A 23484-nucleotide genomic window follows, 5' to 3' on the forward strand; every position below is an offset into this window, starting at 1 on the left:
AATTGGTGATCCCGCTATTCCAAGAACTTGGCTTTCTCGCTCCGAACTTGTGACGTGATACACTTGCGGACTCGACACCCTTTCCACCCTACTCTATAATGTTTCGGGTCTGGATTATCGGGGCTTCGGCACTCAGCGGTTCCAAAGGTCTCTTCCACACTCCACTTGCGATATTGCGATATCGATTCGGACCTGATATGGGTATGAAGCAAATCCAATAAAGTTTCAGGTCCATAACTATGTTCCGCCTAAGGAAATATCACGATTTCTCTGTGTAAAACAGAGTTTGCCCACGGAACGCTATGCAACGATTTAAGAGCCTGTGCTCGCTGATATGAAGGAAAAGCAATCTTAAAGGCTCCAGACTAAACATTCATGGGAAAATAAGACAATTTCATCCATATTCAAACTCAGAAGAAGCACTTGAACTGATACACGCATATAAGTATCAATTAATAGAGAACTATCAATGTAGATACACAGAGAGAGGTTTCTTCAAAGGATAATACTTTCATGCATCGCTCTAACTATGAGCCTCCCGTCATTTTATTTATAATCAATAGATAAAGCCTTTCTTGACCATTATCCTTTATAAAAGCATGCTTTTACATAGAGTGGTTTAAAGCATAAAGCTTTGTTACAGTTATCCATAAGCGATGATTTTAGCATGATTTATTCTTAATTCTGTTCTTATCCTAAACTAGGAAAGCATGGAAATTACTGGCTAAAGGACCCCACTCCCTTGGCTGTAGATTTTTTTTGTTGTTGGATTTTTGGAGTATGTTTGAAGACTTTTTCCCTCTAAGTCACATGCTCTTGCATCATTTTGGAGGGAGAATGGAGCTCCTCTCACCTTGACTGATGTAAAATTATGTGCTTGGACTGAAGAAAAACTTGGTATCAGTCACGATGTTGGAAGACAAAGGTTATGATGTAGTCTTCAGTAAGGGAAAGGTGTTCCTCAGACACATAACCACAGGTCAGACCAAGAAGATTGGGATTCGAGTGAAGAATCTCTACAAGCTGGAGGTAGATGATTGTGCTGCATTGAGTTCCAAAGTAGAATTGGTGCAAAGCCAAGATATTGGCGAGTTATGGCATAGAAGGTTAGGCCACTTGCATCATGGGGCCTTGAAGATAATGCAACAGATTTCTACCGGACTTCCCAAAGGTAAACTTGAGCAAGTGGACACATGCAAAGGTTGTACCTTGGGTAAGTATGCAAAATATTCCTTTCATGATCGAGACAGTCGAGCTGAAGCAATCTTGGAGCGAGTTCATACAGATGTGTGTGGATCATTCTCGATAGCCTCCATCGCTAAACAAAGGTATTATGTGATTTCCATTGATGAATTTTCTCGTAAATGCTGGATCTATTTCATGCAGAAGAGGGATCAAACCTTCTCAAAGTTTTATGAGTTCAAAGCTTTGGTTGAGAAAGAATCAGGGAAGAAGATCAGGGCCTGAAGAAGCGACAATGGTGGAGAGTATGTCTCTCCAGAGTTTAAGGACTTCTGTGTAGCAGAAGGAATTAAACGGGAGTTGACGACACCTCATAACCCACAGCAGAATGGGGTGGTCGAGAGGAAGAACAAAACAATTGTGGGGGTAGCTCAAGCGATGCTGCAAGACCAAGGCCTACCACTTCATTTGTGGGCTAAGGCATGCAACATAATGGTTTACTTGCAGAATAGAAGCCCGCATTGCATACTTGGGATGAAGACACTAGAGGAAGCTTTCTCTGGGAAGAGACCAGATGTGGGTCACTTCAGGATCTTTAGCTCATCGGTTTATTTCCATGTGACCTAGGATGCGCGGAAGAAGCTAGAGTTGACAACAGAGTTGGGGATACTTGTGGGGTACACCGATACTCCCCACAACTATCGGGTGTATTTGCCTACTAGTCAGAGGACAGTGGTTTGCAAAGATATTAAGTTCGATGAGCTGAAGGCCATGTGAGTTTCCCTTGAGAGGGAACTCAAGTTGCAGGCATAGGAGGAATTGTTGGTTCCTAAGGAGGAGGAGCCTTAGACTGATGTGGAGCAACAACATGCAGAGGTTCTAGGAGTGGAGACATCCACTCAAGCAGAGTCTTCCAGAGATAGGCAGAAGCGCACAAGAGAAGCTGACAGATTGTTGTTAGATGCGAAAGAGAATGTGGGAGAACCATCTTCTCAGCGCAGACAAAGGAGGTCACCTGATAGGTACACTGGATACATGTTCCTTGTTGGGGAATGTGTTGAGACCGCGTCATCTTCCTTTGAGGAAGTAGTGCATCAGGTGATTTGGGTTGATGCTATGGTGGAGGAGTATGACTCCGTAGTTTGGAACAATGTTTGGGATGTGGTTCCAAGAGCGGAGAACAAGTCAGTTGTGAGTTCCTGTTGGCTTTACATGGTAAATCATGTTGCTGATGGTAGTGTGGAGAAACATAAGGCAAGGTTTGTTGCCTATGGTTTCTCACAGGTCAAGGGGATCGACTATGATGAGAATTTTGCTCCTGTAGCAAGGTACTCATCTATCAGATCGATGTTGGCACTATCACCACAAATGGGTTAGAAGATCCATCAAATGGATGTGAAGATTGCATTCCTCAATGGCAAGATTGATGAAGAGGTGTACATAGAGAAACCAAAAGGTTTTGAGACCTTTGATTGTGAGTCGCATGTGTGCCAAATCAAGATAGATTTGTACGGCCTGAAGCAAGCACCTTGTGCTTGGTACACCAGGATCGACAACTACTTCACCGAGTTGGGCTTCACAAAGAGTGAAGTGGATGCAAACTTGTACCACATCATGGTGGAAGGTAAGCAGTTAATCATTGTTCTTTATGTTGATGATCTGATATTGATAGGTGATGATCAGTTGATCATGTATTGCAAGGAGGACCGTGCAAGAGAGTTCGAGATGAAAGACATGGGTCTCATGCACTGCTTTCTAGGCATGGAAGTGTGGCAGAAGGATGGGGAAGTGTTTGTGTCTCAAGGCAAGTATGCCGACAAGATACTCAGGAGATTCCACATGGAGCAGTGCAAGCCCATGCAGACTCCTCTAGCAGGTAACTGGAGGAAGGAGGATGCTACTTCAGGAGAAGTAGTAGAAGCTACTATGTATAGGCAGCTTGTGGGTTCACTGATGTACTTAGCGAACACACTACCAGACTTGTGCTATGCGGTGAACCAGCTGAGTCAAGCTATGGTTTAGCCTACCAATATATTTTGGAAGGCAACGAAGCATGTTTTGAGATACCTCAGAGGCACATCTCAATATGGATTATGGTACAAATGGTCATAGGGAGTGAAGCTACAGGGCTTCACAGATGCAGATTGGGTAGGGAGTCCATCAAGTCGGAAGAGCACATCATGAGGAATTTTCAACCTTGGTTCAACTGCAGTTCATTGGTGCAATAGGAAACAGAGGTCAGTTACACTCAGCTCAGCAGAGGTTGAATACATGGAGGCAAGTCACGCAGCATGTGAGGCCATTTGGATGCAGAAAATTCTAGCTGGTTTGTTTGATCAGAGGATGGATCCAACTGTGATCTATTATGATAATCAGAGTTGTATCAAACTCTCTGAGAATCTAGTATTTCATGATAGGTCCAAGCATATCGACATTTGGTATCATCATCTCAGAGACTGTGTGGCGAGGAGGATCATGTGGTTGCAGTATATTTCGACCAAGGAGCAAGGTGCTGACATTTTGACTAAGGCATTGTCAAAGTGTAAATTCGAGTTCCATAGAGACAGGATTGAGGTGGCAGATAGTCCCTTTCTTGTTGAGAGGGAGTGTTGAAAATAGCAACAAGAAATGCTAAAAATAACATTTCTATAGATAACATTTCAGGATATATTCCAATTTTAATTTGTCCTTGAATTAAAATTGAGAATTAAAATTTGAATTTAGTCTCATCAGCTGTTTGAAAAATAATTAATTAATTCATCTTTGAGTTAATTAGTTGGTGAAATTCAAACATGAAGTCTTTCTGAAGACATGCAACAGTTATCCCTTTGATTGAGGAAGTTATACCTTAATTAAGGAGATAGTGATGAGTTGTATTTGAGTTGTAATTAGTTAGCTCAATTAATTGAGTTAAGTCCAGTTAAATTAGTTCCAAACAATTTGTGGAACTAATTGTGAGTTCAATGAGTTAATGCATGCATGCATGCAACTAGTGTTCTCCAGATAATTGAATATTCTCTCATAAATAACTCATGCATGTCAGTTCAGACAAAGACCCAATTAAGATTAAAGGCAGGGACAATGTACTATCAGTTGCTAGAATATTCCCATGTGAATATCTTTTGCATGGAGAAGGAATTCATTCCTTGAGGATTGCACAGTTACTACAGAGGTCAGAGCAATGTGTGAGGTGAGAATCACACAGGTGGCAGTTGGAGGACCCAGGAGAAACTACACAAGGAAATAAGAGGCTTGGAGGACAGAGGAGAAGGCATGTGTGTTGTCTATTCTGTCTATGAGCAACAATGAGGGATTGTACTGAGAGCTGGATAGCTTGTGACTAAAGCTTTGTGTAATCCTGAGACATTTCCACTTGTATGATAATACAGATAACAGGGTTTTTAGCTGAGGCTTTCCCAGAGTATTTTTTGTGTTTCATGTGTGACTGTATCTTCTTCTCTGTTATATGTGTTATGTTTGATCTTTCTCAAAATCGATTAAGCTTCCACAAGTTTGATTGTAGAAACAGATTAAGTATTTTTCTCTAGTACATTGCATAATCAGTTTAATCTACAGTGAGAATTTCTACACATCAATGAAACCATGCATGTGATGAGGGTAAAATTCAATTCGAACTGAGAGGCCAGTGCCTCACCTTCTGATCCTTTTGAGGATCCCTTCTTGAATTTCTTCAATGGACAATTAGTTGCATAATGGCCTGCCTCATGACAATTAAAGCATCTCACTTTAGATTTGTCAATCTTCTTCCCACCATGGGAAGAACTCGATTTGGAATGGGAAGCCTTCCCTTTCCCTTTCCTCGCCTTACATGCTAAGGCTAGATTTTCTTCATCATCATGCTTAGATGAAGAACCATCTATGGTGCTTCTCCTGAACTCCTCCTGCATCAGATCCGACCATAGTCGTTCCAAATTCGATAGTTTCTCTCTTCCATTCACTGAGTCCTGGTAGCTATGCCAACTCTTAGGAAGACCGAGGAGAGCAAGGCTCACCATATCATCATCGGTTGTCATGATTCCTACACTTCCAAGCTCATCTTTGCAGGTGGTGTGTTTGTTTAGATATGTAGAAATCGTGTCGCCCTTTCACACTTGATTTTCCGAAGCTTGTCCTTCAGCGCCAGCTTCCTCTAGTCGCTGCTGTTCTGATATAGGTCCTTCAATGTCTTCCACATTGAAAATGGAGTCTTCTTCCCATGGAGACTCGAGACAATATGGTCTCGAACTCCCCTGAAGAAGAATCCTTCTTGCTCTCGCCACACATTTCTTCCATTCCGCCAATTCTTGGGTATTAGGTGCTGCTGGCTTGGGGACTTCTTGATCAATGAAGTCCTTCAAACCATTGTCTTCTAATACGACTTCCATGCAATCCTTCCATGCTATGTAATTCGAGCTGCCATCCAAGGCATACTCGAGTCTCAAGCCATTGAACACCATTGGTGAATTTTGAGGTGTGATAAGAAATCGATTTTGTATCTGCAATCAAGAACTTCAAACTTCGGAACAACTCTGATAACCTTTGCTCTTATACCATGTAGAAATTCTCACTGTAGATCACTTGATAATGCAACGTAACTAAAGCAAAATACTTGATCTACTTCTACTATCAAACTTGTGGAAGCTTAATTGATTTGAGCAAGATCAAACAGAACACATATAACAGAGAAGAAGAAACAATACACATGAAACACAAAAGAATACTATGGGGAAAGCCTCAGCTAAAAACCCCACTATCTTTATTATCATACAAGTGGAAATATCTTAAGATTACACAAAGCTTTAGCTCTCAAAACTATCCAGCTCTCAGTACAATCCCTCTCACTGCTCATAGATAGATTAGACAACTTATATGCCTTTCCCTCTATCCTCTAAGCCTCAAATTTCCTTCCGTTGTTTTCCCTGGGTGCTCAAGCTGTAACCTTGTGTGACACTGCTCTCACACACTGTAAAACTGCACAATCCTCAAGGAATAATTCCTTCTGCATGCAAGAGATTTTCTTATAGGAAAATTATAGCAACTGATAGTACACTATCCCTGCCTTTAATCTCAATTGGGCCTTTGTCTGAACTGACATACATGAGTTATTTATGAGAGAATATTCAATTATCTGAAGTACACTAGTTTCATGCATGCATGCATTAACTGACTGAACTCACAATCAGTTCCACAAACTGTTTGGAACTAATCTAACTGGACTTAACTCAGTTAACTAAGCTAACTAATTACAACTCAAATACAACTCATCCTTATCTCCTTAATTAAGGGATAACTTCCTCAATCAAAGGGATAACTGTTGCATGACTTCACAAAGACTTCATGTTTGAATTTCTCCAACTAATTAACTTAGGATGAATTAATTAATTATTTTTCAAACAGCTGGTGAGACTAAATTCGAATTTTAATTCTCAATTTTAATTCAAGGACAAATTAAAATTGGAATATATCCTGAAATGCTATCCTTAGCAATGCTATTTATAACATTTCTATTTTTAGCATTTCTTGTTGTTATTTTCAACAATCTTCACGGATACAATTTCTTCGTAGTTGGGAAAGGCATGGGGAACTACAATCCACACTCTGACCCTAAATACTTCAATTTCGTGGATCCTCCCCAGAGAAACATCGTCGGAGTTCCTAGTGGAGGTTGGGTGGCTATTCGATTTTGAGCTGACAACCTAGGTAATATTTTTTACCTGTATCCAATCCATTCCCCTGTTACAATCTTGGTTACAATGATCAAATTTGGTTCACTCATTGTCACAAGGAGGTTCACACGAGCTAGGGTTGTGCTAGATGGAAATGCCCCAAATCAATCTCTGCCTCCACCTCCTCTTTTGAATCTTCTGACCTACTAGCTCATCATGATGATCAATACACCATCGATGCTCCTGCTGACAACTCAAACATGCTGGTATTTATGAAGACATATATGTGCGCCCACTTAATCTAAGTTGTTAAAGGTTATAAACAGTTAATTTTCTCAGATCGTGGAGAGGAAAAGACCATATATTAGTACATAAGTGATGTTGTGTCCCAACTTCATCGATATTTACTTAATGACGTGAATGATAACACTAATTTTGTTTTGAGTTTTCTATTTTCATGGTTGCGACTAGTGAGCCGCGATACATGTCATTTCATGAGACAAAATGCCAACAATTTTCTAAATTTCTGTGCACTCAGTTTGTCGAACATGCCAACGCCTCGCAGTGATATTTTGAATTTTAAGAAATAAAAAAAACTAAGTTTTCATTTATGCAACATTTACTGACACTAATTTTAAGAAGCTAAAACTAACATTAAGTTAGTTTTTTTGCTAATGAAAGTACTGATATGTTAACATTTTATTTCACACATTTTAATCAGATTAATTTACTAAGTTCATCAATAGACATAACCAATTAACGATAGAAATTAAAATATTTATTTTTACATTATCAAAATTTAAAAATATTATAAAAATTAACAAATTATAATTTTGTTATTAAAGAAAGAAAATAAGGGGAAAAAAGACATGTTATGAAAGTTTCTAGAATAACTAGTAAAAAAATTTAAAGTATACACATTAGTTTGGTATATTATGATTTCTTGAAATCTCATAATCATGTATACATATTAGTTTGGTATATTATGATTTTTTAAAATTTCATGATTATTTTTAGTTATTAAATTTTTTATAAAATGACATCAATTTTAAAATTTGAAAATCAAAATTTTATTTTTATTATTTTATGTTAACATTTTCCATATATGCGGATTAAGAAATTATCTATATTATATTTATATTTATATTATTTTTGACTTTATTTTTAGAAAAACATCCTCTCAAATTTAATGTATCTTTAAAACTTAAGGACATTTTCTTGATTATGAAGACATATATTTTCAATTTTTTATTTATTTTCATGTTAACATTTTCCATATATGCCCATTAAGAAATTATCTATATTATATTTATATTATTTTTAGAAAAACATCTTCTCAAATTTTTTATTCATTTAATATATCTTTAAAACATGAAAACATATATTTTCAATTTTTTATTTATTTAATGTATTTTTAAAACTTGGGTTTTTCTTGATTATGAAGACATATATTTTCAATTTTTTATTTATTTATCTTTGCACGTTAATGTATCTTTAAAACTTAAAGGCTTTTTCTTGATTATGAAAACATATATTTTCAATTTATTATTATTATTCTATGTTTTGGCGCAATTGCTAGTTTAAGTACCTGCATGGTACTTAAAGGCTTTTTTATTATTATTTATCTTTGCACGTTTTGGCGCAATGCTAGTTTAAGTAACCTGCATGGTTTTCCGGATTGATTTGAGATTTGAAAATTGCTAGGTTTTCGCGCAATTGCTAGTTTTAGTACCTGGATGGTTTTCTGGATAGATTTGAGATTTGAAATTGAGAGAGGGTTACGCGAGTCACTTTATTTCAAAATATTAGTGTCGCAGAGAAGGACGGGTATTTTTTTTTCATATCTATTATCTTGAGCCTTGAAGGGCCATATTGATACGAATACAATGGCGGGTTCTTCTTCTTCAGCCGAGGAACCCCGCTCGTCTGGCGGGGATCAGCCGGCAGAGTCAAGCTTGGGCAATGCTGCTAACTCCTCGTATGCCCAACAAAATCCTCCTCCTTCATGCGACCTTCAGCTGCCACTGTCGTCTTCCAGATTGGAGTCCAAGCCAGCGGAAAGCCACGAGCAGAAGAAGGTCCCTATGACGAATTTTATTCCTCCGGGACACACAGTTTCTCGCGTCCATAGGCCTGTTGCAACGCAACCTGACCAAGCCACAGCACCACTACCACCACCAGCAGGAGGTGGAGGAGGACCACCACCACTACCAGGGGGTGGCGGAGCCGGGGTCCCCGGGGGATTCTCAATGGCGTTGCACAATAGCGTATTTCAGGGTTCAGCCCCTAATCAGCTCTCTGGTTTCGCTCCATTCCCCTATACCGTAGAGCATACTCTTCGGCCTCCGCAAATGCAACAATTTACGGCAGCGCAGGCAGCATCTGCTCAAGGGCATATAAACATTGGCGTCACAATTCCCGTTAAAGCGGTGCCCGCAGTAACGACACCGGTACTTCAATTATCTCTTCCCTTTTTTGCCTCAATGTATTCTGTTTGAAATGAGATTCCAAATTTTTTTGTATAAAATGGCCCGTTGGTCAGGCGACCTGAAGATGCATTGGAGGTTCCTACCCCTGCCTCCCGCTAGCACAGGCTCCGTCCTTCGTGCCGTAGCAAGTAACAATCATGGCTAATAGTTGCCCCAAAGGCCTCATAAGTTTACTAAAAATGCATTTGCCTATACATTTCATTATGTAGTATATACCAAACCGATCAGATTCTGGAAATTAATAAAATTCATTAAAATTATAGTGAAAAAAAACCTTGTGTGTTGGTTCAAGCCTAGCCCACTGGGAGAGTTACCGAAAGTTCGCGGATTAATTCCCGAAGAGACTTTCCGGGTTACCAGTTGCTCTTGTGGCTGGTGGTTGACTGCCCGTCAAAATGTATTTGCTCAAACTTTTTTTTGAAGTTGGTTGAACTAGGTCAAGTATCTTATCCATTAAAAAGACACATGTGCATGAATTAACTCCATTCATGTTGTTTTTTGAAAAATCAGATCTGGAAACCCCAGTTCCATAGTCAAAAAAGTGATGTCACCAGTGAAACGTCTTCAAACTGTTGTTGAGAGATCAGTTCCAAAACCCTGGTTCTGCAGTCACAAAAATAATGTGCCCCTAGCAATAAATCAGCAAGTAAACCCTCATGCTGAACACACCAATATCAATGGACCAGAACTCTATCATTAGTACAAAAGATGGGCACAAACATCCCTAGTAAAGCGCCTTCCAGGCAAAATACAATAAAACAGCCACAGCGTTCCTAGGTTAGTGTTTCTTCTGCATGCCAGTCTGAGTTCAGAAATATTAGCATGAACAGCCAAGAGAAAAATACCCCTACAAATAACAGTTAAATGAGTAGGGAAGGTTCACAGCTGCTTTGATACTATGTTGAAAGCACAAACAAAAAGAGGGGTTTGAAATTTGAATGGAACCAAATTGCCAACCCCAGAAAATGCAGTAGAAGGAGAAAAAAACTGGCACAAGAGAACTCTGCTATGGTTGATAAAATGTGTGCTAGTAGAGAAGGATGCCCAAGTTTAAAGTAAAAATACTATGAATACTTAAAGATGCGTGTGGTCCTATGAATACTTAACCACTAGGTGGTGAAAAATATCTTTTTGATTTTTGGTAATGATTCTCTAAGAAAGATTTGACCAGAATTTTTTAAGTATAATCTGTAAGTAATTGATATGTTCAAAAGTTTTAGCACTTAATGGTTGAGGTATAAAGCATAGTTTTAAGACTCCGACTCCGACTCGGCCGAGGATCGACTCCGACTCCGACTCCGAAACGGTAATGACTCGGCCGGCTCGATTTCAGTGACTCGGTCGTTGTAAAAAATACATTAAATATTATTTTTTTTATAAAAAAACATAATTTTAAAGATTTTCATTCATGTTTCCAAACACACAGCATTATAATATAGATGGAAGACAACATATGATCAAAATAGGTTCATGAACCAATCCATTATATCAAAATGGTACCCAATGGCAATACATAGTCAACTGTCATACATGATCAAAGACTTAAAACAAAAAACACATAACCAAGGAGGCTAGAAATGGCCTCTACAACAAAAGTAAACTGTGACGGTGACCAGACTCCAGTACTAGTACTACAGTACTACTGGCTAGTAGCTACTGTCAGAGGAGCCAAGATCATGTCGATCAATCTCTGGATCATCATCATCAGAGTCAGACAGGGGGCCCCATGGCTCCTCCTCATCATCATCATCTCCAACTGCAACTGTAGAAGTGGTACCACTAGCAGGCTGTGCAACTGCAGTAGATGCAAGCTGAGATAGAGTAGATATGCGGCTGCGCTTCTGTCGTGGCTGAGCAGAGGAAGCACCTACAACTGGAGTCCTTGCTGGCTGTGAGACTGAGGCTGGTGGATTGGGATCTGCATTCAACTGAACAGGCTGAAGTTGAACAACATGTTCAAGTTCAACTGATGTCTCCATATCTAAATCTACATCAAGATCCTCATCAGGATCAAACTCTGCTGGACGACTCTCCACTACCCAATCTGATGTTGGATCAATGTCTTCCAACACAATGGGATCTGAATCAGGTCTTTTGTTCAGCAAATGGTTTCGTCTGAGCCGAAGGTTGTATTGGACATAAACTAGATCATTTAACCGTTTTTGATCCAAACGGTTTCTCTTCTTTGTGTGAATCCTCTCAAAGACAGACCAATTGCGCTCACACCCAGATGCACTGCAAGTTTGACTCAAAATACGAATTGCAAACCTTTGCAATTCAGGACAATGGCCACCAAAGGCCTCCCACCATTGTGCTGCAAAAAACATAGGAGTGTAATGAGTTAGCTCAACAAAATTACAAATTATATCTAACTTTCAAATTATAAACGATTTAACAAACTTTAAAAAAAAAGTAAAACTATTAAGAATTTGAAAATTGAAATTTTTGTTTACCTGGCTCATCTGCTTCTCTTGCAATCTTTGCTAGGTTCTTCCCAAAGGTACCTGCTGCATTGCTGAAGATATTGGCCTGTCGGTGTATCTCCAGCTGATCAGACTCCAATGGGATCATGCATTCAATGCAATCAACCAGTCCATCTCTGACCTCCCCCCTCAAAGCTCCTGACTCCTTAGCTTTATAATGATACCGTGGGTTCAAAAAATACCCAGCTGCATGTATAGGGCGATGGAGTTGATTGTTCCATCTTTCATCAATGATTGCCCAAATGGGCCCATACTTTGCCACTCTATCCTTGTATACCGTCTTTATTTGCTCCTTTGCTTGATCCATAGCCTCATAAATGAAGCCCATAGCCAACCTTTCCCCATCCACCAACCGCAACACCTTAACTAGTGGCTCAACAAGCTTCACAATCTCTGCTGCCTTTCTCCAAAAAGTTTCTTCATGGACTTTCCTTTTCAATTCTTTGCCTTCTGGTTTGTTAGACCAATTGCTTTGATTCCATTCATCATTGGAAAACATCTTTTGCAAGTTTCTATGTTGGGAAAGCATAGATTGCAATGTCAAAAAATGTGTAGCAAATCTAGTGATGGCAGGCCTAATAATCCTTGCCCCCAGTGTGTTTCCTCATGAGGCTCAAAACCAATGTATGATTGTAGATAAATTTTGTTATGCTTTTGGCATGATCTATAGTGTTTTTGACCCAATTTAATTTTCCAATATCCTCAAGCATGAGGTCCATGCAATGTGCAGCGCATGGGGTCCAAAAGATGGTCTTGTGTTTTTCCTCTAACAGTTTACCAGCAAGAACATAGTTAGAGGCATTATCTGTGATGATTTGAACAACATTAGCCACCCCCACCTCCTCAACAGCCTGATCCAATAGCTGAAACAACAAGTGGCCATCTTTTACCTTATCAGATGCATCAACTGATTTTAAAAACATGGTTCCCTGTGGGCAAAAGACAAGAAAGTTTATGATGGTACGGTTTCTTTGATCAGTCCATCCATCTGACATGATGGTACACCCTGTTCTTGCCCATGAGTCCCTGAACTCTTGCAAATACTCATTAATGGATTGAATTTCTTTCTGCAAACGAAACCCCCTTAGGTCATGCATAGTAGGGCCTTTGAAGCCTTTTCCAGCAGCATGTATGGCATCAAACATAGGCTCATAATATGGTGAACGCGTAGCATTAAAGGGGATATCAGCATCATACCACCATCTAGCTATGTACTCACAAGTGGTCTCCCTCAATTCTTTCTTCCAATGGTCATCTAAAGTGGGCTGTATTTGAGTTTTACTAACTTCAGGACCATGTGCATCTGATGGAGAGGAGGGAGTGAAATAATTTTTGATAGTCACATCACCCTTTTTCATTCTACCCTTTCCCTTATCTTGAACAGAACCAAAAGAGGGAGGAACATATCGAAAAGGGTTGGATGTATCAGTTTGCGGGATAGAGGAAGAACCCTCAAAATCATAATGGGGGTTGGCAGCCATCATTTTTTGTATCTCCCTCTTCCTCCCAATTTCAGCCTGTATGTCTCTTTGCCTAGCCTTATCTTCTTTAAATTTCTCAAAGCTGGCCAACAAATTCTTTCTAATCTCCCCAATTTCTGGTGAGGTACATGGGGTAATTTGGCCTCTAATCCCTGCCAAGTGTTGTTTCAGCCTATTAATGCCCCCAGGACCTTCCTTAAATAATCCTATGGCAAAATTTGCATTGCATTTGACTATCAACCATTTCAACATATGCCCAAGCAGGATCTCTTGCTGTAGGTGCCATTTTTTGACTAGGAAATGAAAGCAAACAATCTGAAAATTGAAAAAAAAAAAACCTTGATTCAATGTTCATTTATTTGACAAAAAACACTCTCTAAGATTTCTAGATATGCACCTAAAATTTACTAAGCAAAAACAAATTTATAGAGGTGAAAAAAATACCTCCAGGCACAAACTGCCTCCTCAAGCTTGCTCCAAGAATCAGCTCCTCAATGCTGCTCCAAATGGCTGCCCAAGAAGCTCCTCACTCCAGCTACAATGCTCCTCCAAGACTCCTCACTGCTGCTCCAAAACAAGCTCAAGAACAGCTCACTAACTCTCAAAGAAGACTCTCACTCAAATGCATAAGATTGCTGTGAGTGAATGAGAGCACTTGGGTGTGTTAAATAGGGTTTGGGGGGGGGGGGAATGGACCCCAAAAATCATTTAGCAAATTCATATAACTATTTGGAGTCCAAACCAACCAAAAAACCATTTAAAAATCCATTAAACTTTTATAAAATCGCTGTAATACGTGTTGCTGGGCGGTTTGTTGTGACTCGGCCGAGTCATAACGGAAACGGTCGAGTTGGCCGAGTCAGCCATGACTTGGCCGAGTCAATCAATGACTCGGCCGATTCATGGCTGACTCGGCCAGTCGGACCGTTCCAAAGGCCGTTTCATTGTTGGAGGCTGTGGCTCGGATCAACCCGGCCCTTTCTTAAAACAGTGGTATAAAGTGGAAAGAAAATCATATTCTTAGAATTGACATTGGAGTAGAGGAGGGAAGAGGACGAGATTTGATAGGTATAGAACATATTTCACGATGCCACACAATACATGTATCCCATTGTTGTTTGACACACACACCGACACAACACGTTCGATAGAGGCAGGGAAGGTTGATCAAATTAACTCACCCCAAAACCAATCAATCATTTTCTAGGAGACATCAAACCACTCCCTTGTGGCCATGCCCATTGGCATAAGGATCATGCTATGTTGGGAGCTATATGATGTTGTGGACCAACCCTTACCACTAATGTCGGTTGACACACAAGAGGAGAGGAGACTTTCATGGTTGAAATTACTCTCTCTTGGTTGCTCAACTACTCGTGTGTTGAAAGCCTTTACCTTGTCCTGTATTTATTACTTTTAGGGTGAATCATTTTTAAGACTACTCCTAGTTTAAGTCGTGCATGAGATACACTTCTAGACCTAATTGCAAAATATAAGACGTTCACTTTTTTAATTAAAGTGAATTACAAAATAGAATTACTTTTTGAAAACACTTTTCAAAAATATCTTGAACTACTTTTCTCATGTCCACACCAAAAACATGTGCGTAAGTTATTTTTTGAGTTATAACTCTCATCATTCCCTCTTAGCAAGGATGGAATTTTGTACCAATCCAAGTTTGTCTTTGAATGCCTCAAACTTGCCCTTTGCCAAGGGATTGGTCAAAATATCAACTACATGTTGGTCTATGGGATGATGGAGCTTCATCGCTCCCTTTTGAACCATGTCTCGTATGAAGTGATATTTGATCTCTATATGCTTGGACTTGTCATGAAACAATGGATCGTCAAAGATTATGATACAACTTTGATTATCATAGTAATTGACAGTAGGTTTTAGCTCTTGAACAAACAACCCCGTGAGTAGCTTGCAAGTCAGATGGCCTTACAACTAGTAATATTAGTTGCCATGTATACTTTTAGCATAGAATCCTTTTTAAGATTACTTCCTAGTTTTAAGTCATACGTGAGATACAATTTTAGGCTTAATTGCTAAATATAAGACTTTCACCTTTTTAATTAAAGAGAATTACAAAATAGAGTTAATTTTCCAAAAATAGAATACTTTTTGAAAACACTTTTCAAAAATATCTCAAACTACTTCTCACATGTCCACACTATAAACATGTGCGGAAACATGTGCGGAAGTTCTTGTCTAAGTTGTAATTCTCATCATTCCCTCTTAGCAAGGAACGAATTTTGTACTAGTCCAAGTTTGTCTATGAATGCCTCAAACTTCCCCTTTGCCAAGGGCTTGGTCAAAATATCAACTACTTGTGGATCTGTGGGAATATGGAGCTTCATTGCTCCCTTTTGAACCTTGTCTCATATGAATTGATAGTTGATCTCTATATGCTTGGACCTATATTGAAACATTGGATTCCCAAAGAGTTTGATACAATTTTGATTATCATAGTAAATGACTGTAGGTTTTAGCTCTTGATCAAACAACATCGTGAGTTGCTTTCAAGTCAGACGACCTCACAACTAGTAGTACTAGCTTCCATGTATTCTACCTTTGTTGACCTAAGTGTCACAAAACTTTGCTTCCTCTTGATTCACAATACCATCACTGATCCAAAGCTAAAGCAACCCTGAGGTACACTTCTTATTTGTTGCATTTCCTACCCGTTTGAATTTTAATAATCTTGCAAATTTACTTCACCATCTCCAAGATAACTTAGACCATAATCCATTTTGCCCCTCAAAGACATGAGCACATGTTTTTGAATTTTAATAATCTTGCAACTTTACTTCACCATCTCCAAGATAACTTAGACCATAATCCATTTTGCCCCTCAAAGACATGAGCACATGTTTTGTTGCTTCACAATGCTTTTTCCTTGATTCCACCATGAACTGACTCAAGGTGTTCATTGAAAAACACATATCTGGTTTGGTGTTAACCAAATACATCAAGGAACTATTAGCTACATGTACATCTTGGAATTTTCCAACTCTAAATCTAAAGCTGTCATTTTCTTCAGATTATTGATTGTGGGTGTGGTCATGGGTTTGCATCGCTCCATTTGAAACCTCTTCAGGATTTGAATTACATATTTACCTTGCCTAAGGAAAATCTCCCTTGGTCTATGCCAAACCTCTAATCCCAAGAAGTAATGCATCATGTTGATGTTGTTCATTTTGAACTCAGTTGCCATGTTTGCTTTGCACCCTACAATGAACTTCTCCAGACTTGTTTGTAATGCCCCCTATGGATTGCCAAGCATAGTATTAAAAATTGGAACTGGTGATCGAACCGATCCTCCTAATAAACCAAGTTTCAAAGCAGAATTGGTCAAAGTGGGACTGGTTAGATCTCAATGAACCGATTTAAAAAAACACATGAAATGATTAATTTTGAATAAAAAAACTATTTTTAAGACTTACAACCATGATTTCAAACCAATAGACACAAAATATGCAAAGTTTTCTCATATATATACCATGTAAAGGTGAATATATCAAATTGACACCAAGTGCAATACATATCAACAACAAATATATAATCAATGAGGCTCTAAATTGCCTCTAGAGTCCAAAAACAAAGTCTACAAGCTATGGGGCCACTGACCTACTACAAGTCTACATATATGATATTAGTGATCAACATTATCACTTGAAAGTTGAAACTTGTCATCATGATCAAAGTCAGTGGGTTGAGTCTTGACTCCCAAACTTTGCAATTGCTTGAGTCACAAACTTCTCTGCTGGTTCAGTGACTTGAGTCCCAAACTTTTGAAGGTATTCTGCCCTAATATGCCTTATTACTTCATTTGGTGCTCTACATGGCTTTGCATGGCCTCCTATCCCAGGCAATTATTGCTTGAACCTGTTAATACCCCTCCTTCGATAGATTTTTGGCAATATTTGCAGATCATTTTGCCACCAATCATATCATAATGAGCCAATGCCGTATTTTAGCTTTTGGAGGTATGGTGGCTACTACTTAGCTCAAACTCTATTGTTCCACTACTCCAGCAAAAACTCAACACTCTCCAAGCTCTCAATGAAACTCACAAAAACTCCAAATGAGATGTGTGAGGCAAATGAGAGGGGAGACCTTCTTGTATTGGCTTGGAGGAGGTGTTTTTGCAGGGAAACAACCCTTGGTTTCCCTCCAAACCACCTCAGAAGTCGCCAAAAAGCCCCGCTCGATGGGTCTGCGGTCGACGTGGCAATGAACCGACTGGTTTAGGATGGAACCGACCAATTTACTCATAAATCGGTCGGTTCTGTCATAAACTAGTCATTTAGGCTCAGTTTTTGTGAAAATTTAGCAAAATGGAGGCTTGAACTTGATTTTTAGGCTGACCTGGGTGGTTTAGCAAATGAACTGGCCGGTTTGACTGGTTTTCAGTTCAGACCGACCGATTTTTAATACTATGTTGCCAAGGGAGGACGAAGTACCATATCCAACCTCGTAGGCTATAGTCTTGATAAAAGGGGAAAACCCAATTTTCCAATGTTTGCGACAACATTGGGCAAAATTTGGGGCAAAAATCCGAAATTGAGGGTTGCATTTGCAACCCCTCACATTTGAGAACCCCCTTGAGGGAATTTATAAATAAAGAGTTGGAATCATTTTGGCATGATTAATTTAGATTGGAATATCTCTAATTTTTTTAAGCGTGAGGTTCTAAGGGTTTTAAGACTCCTTTTCTTTATCTAGTTTTGGTGGTGAAAGATTCCACCCTAGCTAGTCTTATCTTGATTCATTAGTGAAAGATTCCACTCTAGTCAGACATCTTTCTTCAATAAATTGTTTGAAGTATTTCTTGCTCTGGCACGACACAACAATTGAAGCAATTGTGTCTTGGTTTAGTGCGTGAGGAAGTGTCCTTTTGGTTAATAAGCCCTGTTTTAGGGGCAACAAATGAGCAGCGGAGTGTTGAAGGAGCAAGGAAGTCGCAAGTAGTGCCACTAGGCAGCAGGGATGAGGGCTGCAGGAGGGCTGAAATTTCTGTTAAAGTCAGCAAAAGTTGGTGAGTATCTAGGGTAGCGAAGGCCTCATTGTGATTGGTCAGCAGTGGTCTATGGAAACAAAGGCTTCCTTGTGATTCAATTAGTTTTTTCCGTCTTGTAGGGGTAGCAAAGCATAATTCAAAGGGTAGAAAAGTTCCCTATAGGAGCAACCCAATAATAATTCACCAAAGAATTCTATCCTTTGCAAGAAGCGTGGCCAACAGAACACTCTTGAAATACTATAAGGGTTTTTGTTCATTCACCAAGTCAGGAAAGATAGAATAAGGCAACAAGGGTTGATACATTAGTATTAGAATTAGAGTCTTAAGATAATACAATAAATATTGGATTTGGTAAACTATTTTCTTGTATGAACTACTTGTTGTGCTTTTAACAATTCGATATTGGCAAATTACTAGTTGAATGTTCATTGGGCTGTCATCCCTATCTTATTGGGTTACTGAAGAATCATTTTGTTGTGAGAAACATTCATTGCTGTCGTAGAAACTAGACTGTTGGTGTAATAAACTAGAAGTAGTGGATATGTTGAAACATGTTAATTTTCCATGAGCCCTAGGTCTGGTCTATGAATAGATTTAGCACATAAACACACTAGGAACTCTTAAATAACAACTTTGCACAATGGAACAAATCAACAGTGAAATAAACAACAATACACAAGATTATTGGCCCAAAACTTGTCTTATCATTCCTTCAATAGAACAATCTTAGGGCTCTCGTACCGCGGATCATGGCCCTTTAGAAACCTTGATACAAATGAACAATTTACAATAAAATACATAGTCTATCCTTGCACTGAAACATAGGGCTTAAGATCTAATCCTTTAGATCCTCAATTTGCCCAACAAAAACAAAGACAAATGCTCAACTTACTTGCTGTTTGTTGTCCCTTGCAGATAGCGCTTTTAGTCCTCTTGTCCATAGTAGATCAACTCTTTTGATCTCTATCCTGACAGTCCTTTGCCTCCAAACACACACAGGGATTGGTTCCTTTCAATGCCTTGTCACACAACTGCTCACAGTGGGACAATTCCTTCTTCGCACTGCACTTTATACCAGGATAAATCTTGCTGTTGATCCTTTCTTCCTCCAATAGACTTCGCAGACAGCTCAATAAGTCATCTTCAACAAGCATTAGCCTCCTCATTATTTGTATTGGTCCTTCCACGAATCTAAGGTACTTTGGACCCCTATTTACCTCAGTTGAGACTCCTGGCCTCCTCCTAGGACAACGTCCTAGCCACATAATTGGTTTGTGTCCCTCCGTAACCTCCTCGACCCTACTTCCCAAGGATCTGAGGCCCCTTGCCCCCCTTTTAGGCCTGCGGCCTAGCCTTATACACCTTCTCTGCTTGCGGCCTTAGCACAAAACAACTACGACCCTCCTCTTAATGCTTTGACTAGCCTTCTTAAGGTCTCGACCCTCTTGATCTTGTTGATCTAAGGCGTTTTGGCCCTGAACTAGAGCTTCAACCCTCTTTCTCAGAACAAATCAAACCTTGGCAAGAGAAAATATCCCAAAAGCACAAATAGGAAACTCAACAACCCCTCCTTCTTCTAGTCCACAAACAAGTAACTTGTCCTTCTTGGAGACAAACACGACTTGCTACAACACTCAAGTTCGGCTTGTTGAAGCCCCTATATCTGAGCCTGAACTAGCCTTGTTGCGAGCCTGATCTTGGCTCCTTACTCCAGTAGATATGCAACCACATTTAGCAGTGCTGACTTGGCCCTAGATCAGCCTCTCTTGTGGCCAGATTTGGGCTTCCAAGTACCATAGAACAATGCCAAAACTTTGCTCCATTTCACGCTAACAGACTTGGCCTTCTTTCTAGGGAAACGACTCTTGGTCTACCAAACATGGCCTGACCTTCCTCCTCCTTGCTTGTAGCGACTACCTCAGACATAAGCTCTCTTTCACTCATGAATAGTTCTCATGAATGATCTCTTGCAATGTGTGTGTAGGCCTTTATTGATATTTCACTTTTAGGGTTTCTTAGAAAAGCTCTAGATCCTTTTAGGGTTTCCCCACTTACCCTTATAATATTAAGTTAGAGTTCATTTCCTATTCACTTAGGGTTAGAACCCATAACTTGGGTACTTTGCCCACAACCCTTGGCTTTGTGGGTCACCTCCTCACAAATCAAGTAGCCATGATTTGTGGGAGTACTTATCAAGCTACAAAAATTAGCAAACTGTTTTTTCCCCAGGGAAAAATTGTAAATTTCCATTAATATAGAAAAATTATATGTAGTAGATGCTTGTATGGCATATGCAGTAAGTTTGGCCGTGGCCATCAAAAATATGAGTTTGTACATAATTTACCATGCAGGGTGTACTGAAAAAGTTCATATAAAGGATATATATAATGTATAAAACATGTACTGATAGAAATCATTGCTATATACTGCAAAAATTAGGGATGATGATAATACTAGTAATGTTCTTCTCCTTGCTACTCCTGAATTATCGACAATTCTCTGGGATGTACCGTGGCCTCCTTGGAAAGTTGGTCGGCAATCATATTACGTTCCTTGTAAATATGTTGACAAGAGATATAAGTAAATTGAGCTTTTAAGATCATGATTTCATCCAAAATGTTTCTGAGAGAGTGCATATGACATGCAAATGTGTTGTTGAACCAATTGATGATGATTTTAGAGTCTCCAAATATCTGAATGTGATTGCATGCATGTGCAAGAGCAAAATGGAGGAGGTGTCTAAGAGAGATCAATTCTGCAAAATTGTTTGTCCCCATCCCCAAACCCATCTGAATTCTGAAGAGATGATTTTCAGTTTTATGCAATATTATACCCCCCCCCCCACACCCCTGTGCTTGTGCTGCACCATCAAAATATGCCCAAGGTAGATTGCGATCAATGACTTCAGGTGTCACAATGTGGCCAACAGGGGTGTGATTCTCTTCTGGGATTTCATGATAGGCAGATACAATTTGGGCAATGGATGATGACCAACGAGCCACTCTATCTCTGAAAATGATCCCATTCCTATTGAGCCAAATAGTCCAGCAGGTTAGCAGCGAAAGACAATGAACTTTTTGGTTCGAGGACCCAGCCCTCCATTGATTCCAGGCTTCTAAAACATTGAGACCGTGCCATCTATTGGTTAAGGATAATGTAGCTAGAACCTGTTCCCAAATGTGAAGCACCGTAGGGCAGAACAAAAAAAGGTGATCATTTGATTCCTCTGCTTGATGACAGAGCACACACTAAGAGGGATCGATTCATTAGATTGACCCTTGTTGGTGTCTTGTTCCGTAAAACATTCCACATGAATAGTTTAGTTTGTGGAGGTGCTTTTAATTTCCAAAGACTATGCCACCAATCCAATAGCTCAGGCGGCCTGTGGGCAACATGAATGATGGGATAACCAGCTTTGGGGGAATAAGTGCCATGAGCAACAGGGGCCCAAATGAGTTCATTGGCACCATCCTTTATACGGACATGGGATTTTGTCAGCACATTAATATAGCCATCCCAATCTTGTTGCCATCGCACATGAATACCCATATGCTCAACAATTTTCCATGCTTGTGTAAAAACTGTGGTATTCCCAGGGTCAGCAATATGAGCAATCATAAGAATATCTCTGTTCTTGAGAAATTGAGTGAGGTCAGGAGGGAGGCGAAACATGTTGCCACAGCCCGTCCAAGGGTCGATGCCAATGCGCACAGATAAACCATCTCTAATTCTCCAAGTGAGTCCATTCCTGATGGTGGGTAAAGTATGTAATACAACTCACCAAACCATGGATGTCCCATTTCTCTGCCAGGTAGGCAAGCGAATCCAATCCATAATCTGATGTGGCCAGATATATTTGTAGTGAATCACCTCTGTCCAAAGGCTATGGGAGGTAAGGATAAGCCATCCCATCTTTGCAATTAGTGCATGAGCAAAGGAGGATAGGTCTTTCAATCCCCAGCCACCCCATTTCTTTGGAATTGCAATGTGTCTCCAGCCCACCCAGGCAAAAGGTTTCCCTTCCTTATAACCATTCCAAAGGAATTTGCAGCAAAGTTTTTGTATTCGGGATAAAATTCCTTTAGGAATCCATGCCAACGACATCCAGTACACAGGTGTAGCCTCCAAGACTGTTTTAATTAGCACTAATCGACTTGCTCGGAAGAGGAATCTGTGATTCTATTTGAGTAGTCTTTTTTCGATCTTGGCCAGAAGCCATATCCAGTCAGCGATCTTGTAGCAGTGTGGTTTGATCCAAAACCCAAGATATTTGAGCCCATCATCTAGTTCATGGCTCTGGAATGGGAATTTCTGTTGTGCAACTTGAGCTTCCTGTGGAGTGCAGGCTAAGAGGGTGATAGTGGATTTCAATCGATTAGGTTCCATACCTGTGGCTAAAGAGAAGAGCAACAAGATGTCATAGAATGCAGTGGTGTCTCGAATGCCTCCATTGAGAAAGATGAGCACATCATCGACGAAGAGGAGGTGGGTGAGAAGACTAGGTGGGTGAGAATACACTGGTTTGATATGTTGAGTCCCTGTAAGCGCCCCTCTCTTTGGCCAAGGCTATTAATCTGCTAAGTCCCTCCATGACTAGCAAAAAGAGGAGTGGGGAGAGGGGGCATCCTTGTCTGAGTCCACGTTCTGCATGAAAAAAGTTGGAAGCAGATCCATTGATCAGGACACTGAAAGAGACAGTAGTGATGCAACACATGATCCAATTAATGAAGGGAGGAGGAAAGCCTAAATGGGTGAGTAGCATTTTGAGATAGAGCCAGCTCACCCGATCAAAAGCTTTTGAGAGGTCAATTTTTAGAATGGCACCTTTAAGCTTTTTTTGTCTTAATGGAGTGGAGGGTTTCTTGAGTTGTGCCAATAGCCTCATGAATTTGTCTATTATGGAGGAAAGCAAATTGTTCTAGAGAAATATGACATGATAGGATAGGCTTAAGTCTATTGGCAATAATCTTGGCTATGATCTTATATAGACAGTTGCAGAGTGAAATAGGTCTGAAATCATTGAAAGATATAGGAGAGTCAGTTTTGGGGATGAGGGCGATAAAGGTAGAGTTGATGGCCTCGTACATTCTCCTTGAAATCCTGCAGTCCTCCACCACCTTTAGAAGATCTTGTCCAATAGTATCGTAAAAGGCTAAG

The 23484-nt window shown here is 39.8% G+C and overlaps 1 protein-coding gene across 1 annotated transcript in view; it reads left to right on the forward strand.

The window, feature by feature from the left end:
* The first annotated feature begins 8489 nt into the window (after nucleotides 1-8489).
* LOC149238924 (uncharacterized) overlaps nucleotides 8490-23484 on the forward strand; it is a 149088-nt gene continuing 134093 nt past the window's right edge. Inside the window, exon 1 of the mRNA XM_089373241.1 lies at nucleotides 8490-9298. Within this exon, the coding sequence (XP_089229367.1) occupies nucleotides 8735-9298 (564 nt within the window). The 5' untranslated portion in view covers nucleotides 8490-8734. The remainder of the gene's footprint in view (nucleotides 9299-23484) is intronic.

This window comes from Pinus tabuliformis, chromosome 8 (genome assembly GCF_031772625.1).
Source record: "Pinus tabuliformis cultivar Carrire ecotype Pingquan chromosome 8, CPIR1, whole genome shotgun sequence".
Classification (NCBI taxonomy): Eukaryota; Viridiplantae; Streptophyta; class Pinopsida; order Pinales; family Pinaceae; genus Pinus; species Pinus tabuliformis.